The sequence below is a fragment of the Acomys minous genome, assembly GCF_964271855.1.
Source record: "Acomys minous genome assembly, chromosome: 15".
In the NCBI taxonomy this organism is placed as follows: Eukaryota; Metazoa; Chordata; class Mammalia; order Rodentia; family Muridae; genus Acomys; species Acomys minous.
Window position 1 is genome coordinate 98914433 of NC_140497.1, and position 14701 is coordinate 98929133.

The 14701-nt window shown below is 49.0% G+C and overlaps 1 protein-coding gene across 1 annotated transcript; it reads right to left on the reverse strand.

The window, feature by feature from the left end:
• Positions 1 to 246: 246 nt before the first annotated feature.
• Positions 247 to 13685, reverse strand: SDR9C7 (short chain dehydrogenase/reductase family 9C member 7). The gene is made up of 5 exons (XM_084758588.1): positions 13152 to 13685; positions 9423 to 9681; positions 8385 to 8548; positions 1457 to 2668; positions 247 to 1319 (listed from the first exon to the last, which is right to left on the reverse strand). Exons 1-4 carry the CDS (start codon positions 13450 to 13452, stop codon positions 2451 to 2453), a joined length of 942 nt encoding a protein of 313 aa, XP_084614714.1. The 5' UTR covers positions 13453 to 13685; the 3' UTR covers positions 247 to 1319; positions 1457 to 2450.
• Between the last annotated feature and the right edge of the window lie 1016 nt (positions 13686 to 14701).

A 14701-nucleotide genomic window follows, 5' to 3' on the forward strand; every position in this document is an offset into this window, starting at 1 on the left:
AGTCAAGTGGGGAGGCGTCTCCTTTACTTCTAGCTCAGTTCTTTCTATCAGAATCAGAATTTAGTGCTAGGAGCAAAAGCAATAGACTGTAGTGGATCGCGCAGTGTGTCCTCCTCCCTGCCAAGGTGTGTCTTCCTGCTAATCCCTCGAAACTGTGACAGTCGCCTTATTTGGGAAGAGTTTTGGGAAAGAACCAAGTCATATATACCCTCAACCTCAGCCAGAAATTGATGAAACATGAAGACGTTTTTATTTTAAATAATCATATTTGACCTTTATTGCATGGACAGTCATCAACATTTTTAAACATTTTTATTTAGTTACTCAATCGTTGTTATTACTGGGACTGGTGGCACATATCTGTAATCGCAGCACTCTGGGAGCAGAGGTAGAAATATTGTGAGTTTGAGGCAATACTGAAGGTTATAGAAGCAGAGTGTGGTGGTGCACGCCATTAATCCCAGCACTAGGGAGGCAGAGGCAGGCGGATCTCTGAGTTCAAAGCCAGCCAGGTTTACAAAGTGAGCCCAGAACAGCCAGGGCTACATAGAGAAACCCTGTCTCAAAAAACCAACCAACCAACCAAGCTCAAGGCCAGCCTTAGTTCCTTTGTAAGGTTCTAACTGAAAACTCGAGGGCTGCGGATGTAGCTCGGTGGTGGAGTGCTTGCCTAGGAGGTTCAGGCTCTGGGTTTAATCCTCAGTATCTAAAAAAAAAATTTTTTTTTCTTTTCAATAAAAGCTCATATAACCCAGAAGTTTACAGCCGTGTCTAAAGATATGTGTTACTTAGTCCATTGACTTTTTGAAGATGCTACAGTCAATCGCCATACAGTGGCTGGGAACAGGGATCTGTTTGTTTGCCCACTAGTCTCAGGGTGAGCGGGGGCTTTGGGTGAATGAGTCCCACTCTGAGCGCATTAGCTGCGTCCCCTGTGGAACTCTCGGGAGCTCTCAGGCGCACAGATGTATTAGGTCCTTGGTGCACAGTTCACAGTTCTGGGTTCTGCCTGAGGTCCACTGAGTCAGGTTTTCTAACACTGAGCTCATATGAAATCTTCCTTTGTTTCCTGGGGCTTCTTTCTGTCTTTTTAAAGATTTATTATTTATACAGTATTCTGCCCACATGTGTGCCTGCCCACCACAAGAAGGCGCCAGATCTCATTACAGGTGATTGTAAGCCACCACGTCATTGCTGAGAATTGAACTCTGGTCCTTTGGAAGAGCAGACAGTGCTCTTAACCCCTGATCCGTCTCTCCAGCCTGGTTTATTTATTTCTTGAGACAGTGTCTCATTTTGTAATCTAACCTTTCCTAGACCTCACAAAAATCCCCCTGTCTCAGCTCCACAGGTGTTGGGATTACAGACATGAGATGCCATGCCCAGATGCCATATGTATTTTTTTTAAAAAGATTTACTTATCTTATTTTACATGTATGTGTGTTTTTGCCTGCACCTCACAAAAATCCCCCTGTCTCAGCTCCACAGGTGTTGGGATTACAGACATGAGATGCCATGCCCAGATACCATATGTATTAAAAAAAAAAAGATTTACTTATCTTATTTTACATGTATGTGTGTTTTTGCCTGCATGCTTGGTACCTGTGGAGGTCAGGAGAGGGCATCAGATCCCCTGGAACTGGAATTGTGGACAGCTGTGAGCCACCGTGTGGATATTGGGAATCTGAGCCGGATCCTCTGTTTCCAGCTTCCATATGCATTTTAATTAACCAAGTGGTTATGATATAAACTTCTGAGTCTGGAAACTACTGCACTGTAACTCCAGGGTCCTTCAAATGTTCACATTCTGCTTTCTGTCCCTTCTGTCACTGTCCTAGCTGCTAGATATTGTAACACAATAAAACACAAGGCAAACAATAAAAAAAAAAAGAAACAAAAACAAAAACAAAAACCATGATTTCATCCCTAGAGCCTCTGTGCCTGGTACACAGTAAGTGCTCAATAAATACGTAAATCATTAATCAGTGGTGACTAAAGAAGTGAGTGCTCTGTGGGGTCCCAATCACCTGCAGATAGAGAAATACAAAGAAAACTATGTGAAGCCATCTCTGGATACACTTTGGCAGCTCTGGCTGCCATATTACACATCCCATAGATTGCCAAACTGGTGCCTATTTAGAGAGCTGTGGGGAGGGGCCGGGGATCCTCTTGTGGCGTTTTACAGAGGTGGTGACAGCTCGGTGCTCAACAGAAGCCAGTTTTCTTCCCCCTCACTTTTACAGGGCCAGGACCACTTGTACAGATGACTGGGAGCCTATGTTGCACGTCTCTACGTCAGCAGGGGCCGCGCCAGGTTTCCGGAGGCCCCAGCAGATGGGAGGAGACGTGAGCCGGCAGTGCCCACGAGATATATAACAATGTCTCTTGTGATCCCGGAGCATCTTGCCCACTCCCCCAGGCCCTACTGGCCACCCCTTGAGCTCCTCAGCTCAGATACTGTCTGCTGGCCTTGGCAAGTATCTGCTCAGGATGAAATCTGTCACAGGGGTGGGCAACTTAGCCAGGGTGATATACAGGAACTTGACATCCAGGCCAGGGTTGTAGCGAATGCGGGGGCTCCTGGAGACAATGGCATGCTCCATGCTGTTGGTGACGTCGCTGAGATTCAAGTATGCCCTCTGCATCAAGTTAACCAGCTTTTCAGTGTCTGTTTGAGATATTGGGAGTGGAAGGAAGATAGAACAAAAGCCTTTTATCATCATCATCATCACCATCATTTCAAGACATGGTTTCTTTGTGTAACAACCTTGGCTGTCCTCTTTGTAGACCAGGCTGGCCTTGAACCCACAGAGATCTGCCTGCTTTTGCCTTCCAAGTTCTGGGATTAAAGGCATGCGCCACCATGCCCAGATTATTATCTTTTTGTTTGTTTGTTTTTGTTTTTTTTTTGAGACAGGGTTTCCTTGGCTGTCCTGGACTTACATTGTAGACCACACTGGCCTCACACTGTAGACCAGGCTGGCCTCGAACTCACAGAGATCCACCTGCCTCTGCCTCCCGAGTGCTGGGATTAAAGGCATGCGCCACCATGCCTGACTGCACCAGCCACCACTGCCCGGCCGGGTTATTCTTTTTTAAAATGTGTGCTTTTCCCTCCTGAATTCTATCCAAGCTCCCTGCCTCTCAGAAATCTGATGCAACATTTAAAGCAAGTCTTTTACACCATGCACAGGATCATTGGTACAATGTATTATTTCTCTTTCTAAGCACTAGAGCTGTGTCCTGAAATATCATTGCTTTATTAGGTGACCAACAAGAAGAACTTGCCCAACTCTTCTACAACAAACCACTTCGTGGCTGTCTGACCTGGAGCTTCAACATCCGTAAAACAGAGGTGGTAACATGGACCCTAGAGAACAGCAAAGACGGTTGCCATCTTTTCTCTCTATTCCTGAGAGAAAAGCAGAAAGGGAAGGTTGATCTGGGCCACAATTTCAGAGCGCTGCACTCCACGGTCACTTTGTCCTGTTGCTCTTTGGGCTTGCCACGAGGCCAAGCATCAGGGGTGGCAGGAAAAGTCGCTCTCCTCATGGTATCCAAGGAGAAAGGGATGAAAGAAAGGTGGAGATAGAGGGAATGGGGACACGGGTAGAGCCCCTAAGAGCACAGCCACCCTTTCAACTAGGGCGCAGATAAAGTCCACATCATCTCCCACAGGCCAGGGAAGGACCAGCCATCAGTAGATTAATCTTTAGTTTGCTTGGCTTTGTCTTGAAGTGAAAGTCTCACTCTGTAACCTAAGCTGTCCTGGAACTCACGATATAGCCCAGGCTGGCCTCAAACTCATGGCAATCCCCCTGCCTTAGTCTCCCAAGTACTGGAATTACAAGTGTGAGCCTTCACATCTGTCTCTCCTGTCTTTCCTGGTGTGTGTGTGTGTGTGTGTGTGTGTGTGTGTGTGTGTGTGTGTAAAAGTACCCTACCACTGAACTACAGCCCAGCTGGACTGATGATCCATTGACAACCTCAGGGCCCGTGTGATCCAATCATTCCCCACAAGCCCAGCTTCTGAGCATTGTTGTCTTGGGGACCCAGCCTTTAACACGTGAGCCTTTGAAAGACGTTTCCAATCCAAACCATAGTTATAGCAGAGCAGATGATGTGGGAGGACAGGATGGAAAAAGCGTGTGATAAAAGTTTACAGAGCCAAGGACAGACAGTGATATCAGATCACTGTATGTGTGTGGCAGGGACGGGAGTAACCCTGAAGAGCCCAGCTTGACTCAAGGGCAGCCAGTTTGTGGTACAGCTTGTGTTTAAAAATGTCCACTACCCCAAAGTTGTACTTACCCCTCTGCAACTAAAAAAAGTCCCAATGCTGGTCTATTAACCAATCAAATTTCTCTGCTAAGTTCTGCTTCTGTAAAGGGTATAAAAAGCCCACGCTTCTGCGTCTCAGAGTCTCCAACTCGAAAGAGCTTGGCAGACCCTGATGCCTTGGCTCAATAAATTCCTATGCGTTTGCATCGACAACGGACTCCGTCTCTCAGTGGGGACTCCGGGAATAGACTAAAGATTTCCCTCCAGAGATCTGAGTCTTGAAGTTCAAGCTGGACCCTACACGAGCTGGCTGTCCTTGATGGGGGTCCTTAGGGGAGAACTGGATAGGCCGACTTTTTCTGGACTTCAGCCTTAATGGGGGTCCTTAAGGAGCGGGGGCGGGTTCCTTCAAGATGCAGACACAAAACATGAAAGTAAGGAAAACTGTTGGCTGGTGAGGTGCCTAGTTACTGCATGCTTTCTACAAAAGCGCACGCACATGTGCGTGTGTGTGTGTATGTGTGTGTTAAAAACTAGTGATTCTGCACACACGAGTGGAGCACAGATGGGCATCTAAGCAGTTCAAGCTTGTTGGGGCTCATGACAAACAGCAGACCAGCCTTGGGCACCTCACCATGCCCTGCTCCCCGACTTTGGAACAGATAGACGATTAGAATGGGGCGTGGGGATTCAAATTTCATCCAGAGTGATGAGGACTCCAGAGAAAGCGGACTACAGGGTCAGGCTTTCCTGACTGGAGGCATAAGCGCTGGGAAACAGTAACAAAGCTATCCTAACTTAGGCCCTTCTCTCGGCAGGTAAATCATCCATTATGCCAGGTTGCTCGTGGACAGTTTGTGGGGACCGCAGAGTGGCATTCCAGAGTCCTTGTATCAGCCTCTAAGGAGCTTCCTGAGGACAAAAATTAGAACATAGCTACGTATTGTGTGCCCCGCCCCCACACAAGAGCTGTGCTCACGTAGAGGCAGGCTGTCTACAGTGATGGTGTTCTAGGACACCACCAGTGTTGTACCTGGCACGAGTCTCCCACAGCAAGGCCTGGGCTAGGAAGGGGAATCGAGGATGTATTAAGGGTTCTGCACACTCTCTCAGGGACATAGAACCCACGCAGGCTGAGCAGGGGTGGAGTCAAGCTGAGGGAAGATGGCTCCTGGGCCTCAAGCAGAAGATCCCCAAGAGACAGTGAGGTTGGAAGGAGGGGTCCAGACACAGGGGTGGTGCGTTCTTAAACTGTTTCCTTAAGTATTTGCTAGCTCCAATGTTGCAAAGAATTAGGGAGAGATCCAGCCCTTTACTCTCCTAGACAGAGAGGAAGAGTGGACGATTTACATTTGGGCCTTTGAGGAAGAGTTTTTATCCCTCAGATACAGAGACTTTCTGGTCTCTTCTCCTGGGTGGGCTTTGAACCAACATTCCCTAAGAAGGTGGTGAATAAAACGTTTTGATGCCTCTCAGCAGGCTGTAGATGAGGCTGCAGTTTATCCTGGAGCCACCAGGGTATGCCTGCTCTGGTGACTGCGAACCACCTTAATATGGTTCTACTCCACAAAGGGTTAAAGGCAATGCCGAGAAATCTGGAGCCTGCGCCTGGGGTTTAAAGCCGGGACCTGTCCTGTCCTGAGACCTCACCAGGACTTGCCACTTCAGCTTTCCGTTATGAGTTTCAGCAGGGCTTCCCATCTGGTCTCCTTATGGTCCTCAGACATTCTGAGCTTCTTAAAAAGCCGCCTAGGGCGTCAGTGCGGGGGACCTAGGCCTCCAGAAGCTTTCGCCACCCACCTGCCCCTTCACACCGCTGCCAGGCTGGTAGTGAGTAAGAGCGCCACCGAAAGTCTGCCAGGCTCATCTTTAAGCCGTTTTTTCTTTGTTTTTTCGTTGTTGTTGTTCACTTCTCCTAAAAATCTATGCGAGAATTGAACTTAGCTGAAGGAGCCTTCATTCTGAGAGCCGTGTAACATGACTGGAGGGGTCCCTGGAATGGGCGGGTGCCCGAGCTCCAAGCACTCACTGCTCATGCGCATTCTGCGGGATTGACTAACATGTCTACCGACTGGAAACTCCAGTCTCCGTCTGCAGTACGCAGTCACTTAGGACAGAGACTTGGGGAGTTTCTAGGCTGACTAATTAAATCCGCATTTCAGCAGCACCCAGCTCTTAATCCTCTAGTCACCCCATAGCCTTGTTTCTCCTCAGTGACACTTAACCACATCGGTCACCAATTGTGTGTGGTGTTTGTCTCTCCCACAGTGTCCTCAGCTACAGGCAGCAAGGAGCAGGCGTACCATTCTGTCCACCCCAGTGTCTGCTGTGGGACAGTCTCAGGGTAGCTGTGAAAGATGTTCCGAGTGAAGACAGAGCTTTTGGCGTGTATCTCTGTTGGCATAAAATGTCCAGGAAAACATGTCACTGAGACTAGGCGCACAGTCCTGGGCAGTTTCAGACCTGCCATGGATTTGACTGATAGCCTGACTTTCATTGCGTTAGTTTGGCAATTTCAGAACTCCAGAAAGTGAGGTAAGAGGTCTTTAGGTCTCCAGGAGGCTTTGAAGGGGACTGTGGTGGTTAGGGTTAGGCCATGGCCCTCTCTTCTTTCTCTTTTGCCTCCCAGAAACGAGATAAAGAGTTACCACTTTGCTGTGAGAGCCTGATGTGCTGCTGCAGGGCCCAAAGCAACAATAAAGCCACCTAATCGTGGGCTGAAAAATCCTCAAAGTTGTAGGCCAAATAAACGTTTTCTCTTTCTAGGTCAGTCATCTCAGTTATCTGTTGCAGTAACAGAAAGCTAACCTTAAGCACCCGCTGGGTATTATAATTCATAAACACATCCCTTTGGTTTTCAGGTCATTTCTGTCTCTTTGTTTTTGTGACAAAGTCTTACTCTGTAGACCAGGGTGGCCTCAAATTCACTATGTAGCTCAGGCTGGTCGGCTGCTTTAGCCTCCTGAGTGCTGAGCTTAGCAGGTTTTTGTACCATCCTGTCTCTTTGAATAATTATTCTTTGTTGTTGTTTTTATCCTGAGACAGGGTTCCTTTGTGTAGCCCTGGCTGTCCTGGACTCGCTTTGTAGACCAGGCTGGCCTCGAACTCACAGAGATCCGCTCTCCCCTGCTTCCCCAGTGCTGGAATTAAAGGGGTGCACCCAGCTTGAGTAATGATTCTTTAAGGATCTCTCTTTGTAAGGTAAAAAGTTGAGCTTGTAGGTACCAGTGTGATGGCAGCCATGTTTAATCTAAGGGCGATAGCGACAGGAAGTACAAAATTTGAATTCAGGTTGTTCTTACAGGGGTCAAGTGTTTCTACAAGTCTGTGTGTGTGTATGTGTGTGTGTGTGTGTGTGTGTGTGTGTGTGTGTGTGTGTGTCTGTGTGTGTGTCTGTGTGTGTGTGTGTCTGTCTGTCTGTCTGTGTCTCTGTGGGTGTGTCCGCATGTATGTCGCTGTGTGTGTGTGTCTGTGTGTGTCTGCATGTATGTCTCTCTGTGTTTGTTTATGTGTGTGTCTGTGTGTCTGTGAACTGAATTCTCACCATAATCCATTACGGGACAACAACAGCAATAACAAAACTTTTTTTTTTTTTGAGATAGGGTTTCCCTGTGTAGCCTTGGCTATCATGGACTCACTTTGTAGGCCAGGCTGGCCTTGAACTCACAGAGATCCACCTGCCTCTGACTCTCCAGTGCTGGGACTAAAGGTGTGTGCCACTGTGCCTGACAATAACAAAACTCTTAAAAAGAAAATGACATCAACAAAAAGCAGGCACCATCCAAGCTCCCAAGTGTCAGAGCCTGGACTTGAAGAAGACAGTCTGGCTCCAGCACACAGGCTGTGCTCTCTCTCCTCAGTGCATCGTCATAAGATCTGCCTGCGCCTGATGTTTGGAGGACCAGGGTCAGGCAGCATCCCTCACAAGCCCCTAAGCTTTCCCACAGTCTCCTGGCGCTTGAGATCTAATCTCAGACTTCGTACAGCGCTTGGCTACTAGTATATGTACGATCTCTGGGGCTCTGTCTCATCCTGTATAAACTGAAATCCAAGGACCTGTGCCGCAACCCCCCCAAACCCCCCAATCTTCCCCGGAGACTCACACTCTATGTAATAGTCCTCTCCGTAGCTGTCCCGGGTCTCCTGTGGCAGCCGATCCCACAGCTTCTTCATGCGCGATTGCAGAGCTTCTTGGCCCAGAATAGATGTCTTGTAGTTCCCTGGCTCGATGATGCAGACCTTCACCCCAAAGAAATGAAGCTCGCGCCTGTGAGATTAAAAGTTGCATTTGGCCGGGCGGTGGTGGCGCACGCCTTTAATCCCAGCACTGAGGAGGCAGAGGCAGGCAGATCTCTGTGAGTTCGAGGCCAGCCTGGTCTACAAAGAGAGTCTAGGACAGGCGAGGCTACACAGAGAAACCCTGTCTCGAAAAACAAAAGCAAAGACAAAAAACAAAATAAAGGAGTTGCATTTGGTCTAGCCTCATGACAGGCATCAGAGACACCTGTGGAGGAACCTGAAAGTGGTCATTCCACCGTTGGTTGCTAATCTCAGCACTGCCTTTCACAGATAAGCCTCCTTTGGGCCTTCAGTCCTTTCCCCAAGTGACCCAGCAGGCTTGGGGCAATTTGCATTAGATTAAAACAAAACAAAACAGAACAGGAAGAATCTAGGCCAAAGTGCTGCCTCCTCCTGGATGCTTTCCACTCAGTCCTACACCTATCACCCATGTGAGGTAAAGGGACAAGGGAATCTGTAAGAGGCCTGCATCTTCTAAGGGGCTCAGACGCACCTGTGCTGCAGGCCTTCCTGTTTGGAGTCTCTGTCTCTGCCTCTCGCTCATCCCTCTCTCTCCATCTCTCTCTTTCTCCCCATCCCTCTTTCTGTCTCCCTCCCCGGTCCCCTCCTCCCAGTCTCTTCCTACATCTCTCAGGGGTTTCCTCACTCTGGGGCCATGCAAGGGACGACCCACCTGACGTCTTCTGCCCTCACTTTGGTCTCTTCACTTCTCTCGGTCCTTGGAGAAGGCTCTGGCTGCTGCTTTAGCTTCCTCTCCCGAGAGCTACCCTGCCACACACTGCCACTCTCAGGCCTGCGTTGCCATGGCAAAGCCCCCAAGAACACCACCAGGACCCAGTCACCTGATGCTATCAGAGAAGGCTTCAACGCCAAACTTGGAAACGCAGTAACCGCCACCGATGACAGCCACGCGACCTCCGGAACTGGACATGTTGACCACCCTGCCCCGGGCTTTCTTGATCATCGGCAGCATGTTCAGGGTGACTTCAATAAGTCCCACCAGGTTCACGTTGATCACTTTCACAAAGTCTTCCTTGGTCAACCATTCATTGGGACCACTGGGCACGCCTATACCAGCGTTGTTCACTAGGGCCCAGAGGCCTAGGGTAAGAGAGAAAGGCAGAGACGATCACACAGGACCAAGAAAAATTTCCGAGAAAGTTCCAGGGCCTGATACCCAATAGCTCAGTGCCCGAGGATGGCTGAGCTGTTGAACTACACACAAGGACAGTGCGCAGATACACTCAAGGACCATGTGGCCTGGGACCGCACGGGAGCTATAGCGAACAAAGACCAAAGTGCTTCCACGTTCCTGACAAGACACCCTGCCCCTCCCCCATTCTACCAATTAAACCTGGTTCTGGGCCAGCTGTAACCCAAGCTGTGTGCAACCAGTGGCCCTGAAGCCACTGGATATGGGGTAAGAGATGCCATTTCACATAGCCGGATTAATGCTTGTGTCCTCTTCCCATTCACACATGCTCTTCTCTGTCCTTCTAAGTAGGAGAAAGTTCCAGTTCACTATTACCCAGTCGGTGCATCCATTCGTTCATCTGGCAAGCTTGCTTCATTCATTCATTCATACATCTGCTCTGTGCCAGGTACTAGGAGGGGACATAAAGTGTATAAGTTGGGGGGTCTTACACCTCCAGGAGTTCAGCGACCAGAAAGAACAGTGTTGCTAGAATGTTTATAGATAAATGCCTAAGAGCATTTAATAAATACTTATGGAAAATGTTACTTCCTTAAATTAGGTAGATAGGACTAGAGAAAAACAATGCAGTTACCCAGGGCCTCGGGGCTGAGGAAACTCAGGCTCTAGCCTGGCTCTATCAGCCTTGAACAGATCCCTTCCCTCCCTGGGCCTTGGGTCCCTCATCAGACAGTGATGCTAAGATAGTGTTCCCACAAGCCTGCGAGGGGAGGGGGCTGTGGGAGAAGCATTCCTTTCCTTTGTTTTATGTATTGAGCTTTTGAGTGAAATTCCACCGAGGGAGGCGATGGTAAAAAACAAAACAAAACACCCAGCAGAAGCCTCTTCCCTCTTCAGGGTCTCAGGAGCACCCTCCCCTAAAGGCAGACCAGGATGCACTAGCTCCGGAGTCCTCTCCTAAGCCACGCCTCTCCTCACCTTATTCCTTCTGCAGGTTAGAGAGAGTCCAGGAGGACAATAGGTGGGCAGGACTTAGAGCCTTCCCAGGTGAGGGGGCTCTCTTGCTTTACAGAGGAGGCTCCTGAGCCACCAAGACCCTAACACATCAGTGGTGTCTGCTCTAGCGAGGGCCACATACCACTGACGCCTCTGATAGTGTGCTGGGGGAAGCGGGCTGTGTTGTTTTTGTTTGTTTTTCTGACTGGAGGATAGTCAGAGCAGGGCTAACAGAGGCTGCTGCCTACAGGATGCTCTCTAGCCTCCTCCCTCGGGTCCTTGAGCTCTGGGATGCAAGTGTGCATCACCACACACAATCCCTACTGCTTCTCACATGAAAGATGTCTCCCAGTGGCACATGCAGAACAGCAGTCCTCCGTAGCCATCACCGTCCCAGGAACATGGAGGTTTGTTAGGTTGCACGGGAAAGGGAGCATTAAAGCTACAGGTGGGAGGAAGGGCAGCTAATCAATTGACCTTGAGCTGGGGACATTCTCCCAGGTTCACTGGGTTAGCCCATATAACCACGGGACACCCGAGTGGAAGCAAAATGCAGAAGCCAGAGAAATTAAAAGGCACAAGAAGGGCGTGGCGTGCCGGTCCGTGGTGGCGCACGCCTTTAATCCCAGGACTCGGGAGGCAGAGGCAGGCGGATCGCTGTGAGTTCAAGACTAGCCTGGTCTACAAAGTGAGTCCAGGCCAGCCAAGGCTACACAGAGAAACCTTGTCTCAAAAAAAAAAAAACCCCAAAAAGAAAAAGAAAAAAAGGCGTGGCTCAGGTGTACTAGAAGAGGGGGTGGACCTTGAGCTAAGACACATAGGCAGCCTCTGAAGATGGGAATCCTGAAGTGAGTGCTGCCCTAGAGCCCCGCCTCCCCCTCCCCAAGAAGACCCGGCTAGTGAGAACCATTTTGGATGTATTTCCTCAGGAACGATGAGGTAATAACCGTGTGTTGTTAAACCCACTACATTTGCATGAATTTGTTACAGCAATGTTAGGAGCGGACACACCCAGTGAGTCATAAACACAAAGAGCTGGAGGCTGGATTCAGGGACCAGGCTGAGACAGTGTGATGGGAGACACTCACCCTTGCTGAATTATTCATTAACCAACTCAGCCAGGAAATATTTACTGAGCACCTTCCTAGGCCCTAGATATCATCCTAGGTAATAAGGGCATGGAGTGAGTAAAAAGTCATAAAAACTTGCTCTTGGGGGCTTTATTCCAGCAGAAAAAAACGTGATAAAGAAAGAGAGAGCCAACAAGATGGCTCAACAGGTAAAGGTGTCTGCAGCACAAGGCTGGATGACCTGAGTTCAATTCCCAGCCTTTACGTGGTAGAAAGAGAGACGTGGACTTCCAAAAGTTATCATCTGGTTTCCACACACATCTTTCCTACTCCGATTTTTCTTTCTCTGTAACTCCAAATCCACAGAACAGAATCAATGCCCTCTTTTGATCTCTTCATGCACTGTACAAACACACACACACACACACACACACACACACACACACACACACTGATAATAATAAGAACAATATATTTTGTTTGAAAGTAAAATGCATTAGGTACTGGATAGGGCTAAATGCTAGAGGGAAAAAAAATCAACAAAGAGCTATAGTTGTTGACCCGACTCAGGCGTGGAGGCCTACTTTCCACTCTTTGGGAGCAAATACTTGTCCCAGTTTTTGCTCCTGTAACTAAGCAATGCTGTGTCCCCACCTCGAACTCTACAAGTTCATCAGGCGAGTCCCTACACATTCATGGTACAGGCTCATTTTCCCATGAGAGTAACCCCTGCTAGAGGCAGCCACATCCACGGGATGTACAGAAGAGGCCGGCGTGCCCCACTCTTGGAATCCCAGCTTTTGCCCCTAGCCTGAGCCTGCAGTCTTATGGGAGCCAACAGTGGGACTCTCCAAATCTCTAAAAGACGTCACTATCTTTAGTGATTTGGACACTCAGAACATTCCAGCTGCTGGCTCTGTCCTGCCCCTCAGAGCGAAATACTTTCTTTGGGACATTTCTTCCTTGTGTCAACTGCCCAAACCGTGCAGTGATTCCAGATTCATCTGGACCTGAGCCTCCCAACCTGTTTCCTGCTTTCCCTCTCCAACCCATGTGGACATCAGGGTCCCCGAGAGAGTCAGAGAGACAGAGAGGCAGAGAGACAGAGAGATAGACACAGAGACAGAGACAGAGACAGAGAGAGACACAGAGAGAGAGAGAGACAGACAGACAGACAGAGACAGAGACAGGGACAGGGACAGGAGGCAGACAGACAGACAGACAGACAGACAGACAGACAGACACACACACACACACACAGACAGAGAGAGAGAGAGAGAGAGAGAGAGAGAGAGAGAGAGAGAGAGAGAGGAGAGAAGAAAGAGAATGTTGAAGGTTGCAGTTCACCCCACCTTGCTCGCCCACTTGGTCCCTCACCCACTGGGCTGCTGCCTTGATGCTCTCAGTCTTGGTGACATCTAGTAGGATGGTCTGCAGCTGGTAGGAAGTATCCTGCTGGAGTTTCTGGGCCCCCTCCTCGGTGAGGCAAGCAGCAAGCACTTTCATGCCCCTGTCAACCAGCTGTCTGGCCAACAGGTTCCCAAAGCCAGAGTCGCAGCCAGTGATGAAGACATACTTCTCTGAGAGGTTTCGAACCAGATTGCAATTTTTGAACCAGCGGTACATAAAAGAGAAGTCTGTGAGGGCCGCCATTGGAGCTGGTGTCCAAGGATGGGCCCAGGAAATGCTAGGACAGGCTGGTCCTCAGAGCAGAGAAGGAGAGATGTTGAAATGCGCAACAGATGCAGGGCTCCTGGGTGAGCTGCTCTGTAATTTTATAGGTGGATGCATTGCCGCAGCAATTAGCTCAGGTGCAAGAAATTCAAGTCCAACCTGAAGCATGTCATCTCTGACAGAGCGACCGCCCTGGCCACATCTTCCATCTCTCCTTGACCTTTCAGGAAGGGATCAAAAAAATGGGGAAATTCATAGCAGTGTGAATTCGAGTGCATTCTGGGAAACGGCGTGGGAGGCAGAGGAGGGCTCAGCTCTGGCCTGAGCTCTCTCAAGAAAACCCCACCCCAGTTTTACTTCCTGCCTATCAAAACTATCTGCCAGGCATTCAGGCATGTCAACAAATATAATTTTTATTATCTGAAAAAAAGAAGATTAAAAAAAAAAACAACAACAACACCAATACAAAGCAAATGAAAGCAAAATCGTGACTGCCAATTCCCAGGAGAAATGAACTGCATGCAGGTCACTGGCCCTTTGAGATCTTTAATCTGTTTATTTAGTTTAGCTTTTTGAGACCAGGGTTCTCCCTAATAGCCTTGGCTTGAACTTACCAAGTTGACTTACTACGTGTGACAGTCCTCCTGCCTCTATCAGGCTCTGAGATTGCAGGCAGGTGCCACCGTTGACCATAGTCCTTGGAGATGTTGAGTCTCCATCATGAGAGATGATAAAAAACATAGGGTTTCCCCAGGCTGGGCGTGGCTTCATTGTGCTGACTCCACGGGCACCTCTGTAGAGAGGCTGGATGTAGGAGTTTCAGCTTCAAAAATGTAGAAAGACTCAAGCAGCTGGGTGTGGCACCCCACCTTTGTGATTTCAGCACTCAGGAGCTAGAAATGGGAGGATCAAGTCACCCACAGCTACATATCGAGCCAGAGGTCAATCTGGACTATATGAGATCTTGTCTCAAACAAGCAAAACACCAAAGCCAACCAGAACCTTCCTGGTGGTAGGGCAGGTGATATTCAAATTATCAGCAAGGACCCTCCATACTGGAAACCAACCAATATTCCCACCATCCTATCCCCGGCTCCCTTAGGACAGGCTCTTGGGGAAGGCCTATCTCAAGGACCGGGCACATTCTAGGTGGTTCAATGAGCTAAAGAGACTGAAGGCAAGGAAGGGGCTGTAAAGCCCTCTACACAGAGGCTAACTGGATCTGCCA

Coding starts and splice junctions, on each gene's coding strand:
- SDR9C7 (XM_084758588.1), bottom strand. CDS start 13,452: ATGGCGGCCCTCACAGACTTCTCTTTTATGTACCGCTGGTTCAAAAAT. Junction 9,682..13,151: donor GGACCAAGTGGGCGAGCAAG/GTGGGGTGAACT, acceptor CTCTTACCCTAG/GCCTCTGGGCCCTAGTGAAC. Junction 8,549..9,422: donor GCCTTCTCTGATAGCATCAG/GTGACTGGGTCC, acceptor TTAATCTCACAG/GCGCGAGCTTCATTTCTTTG.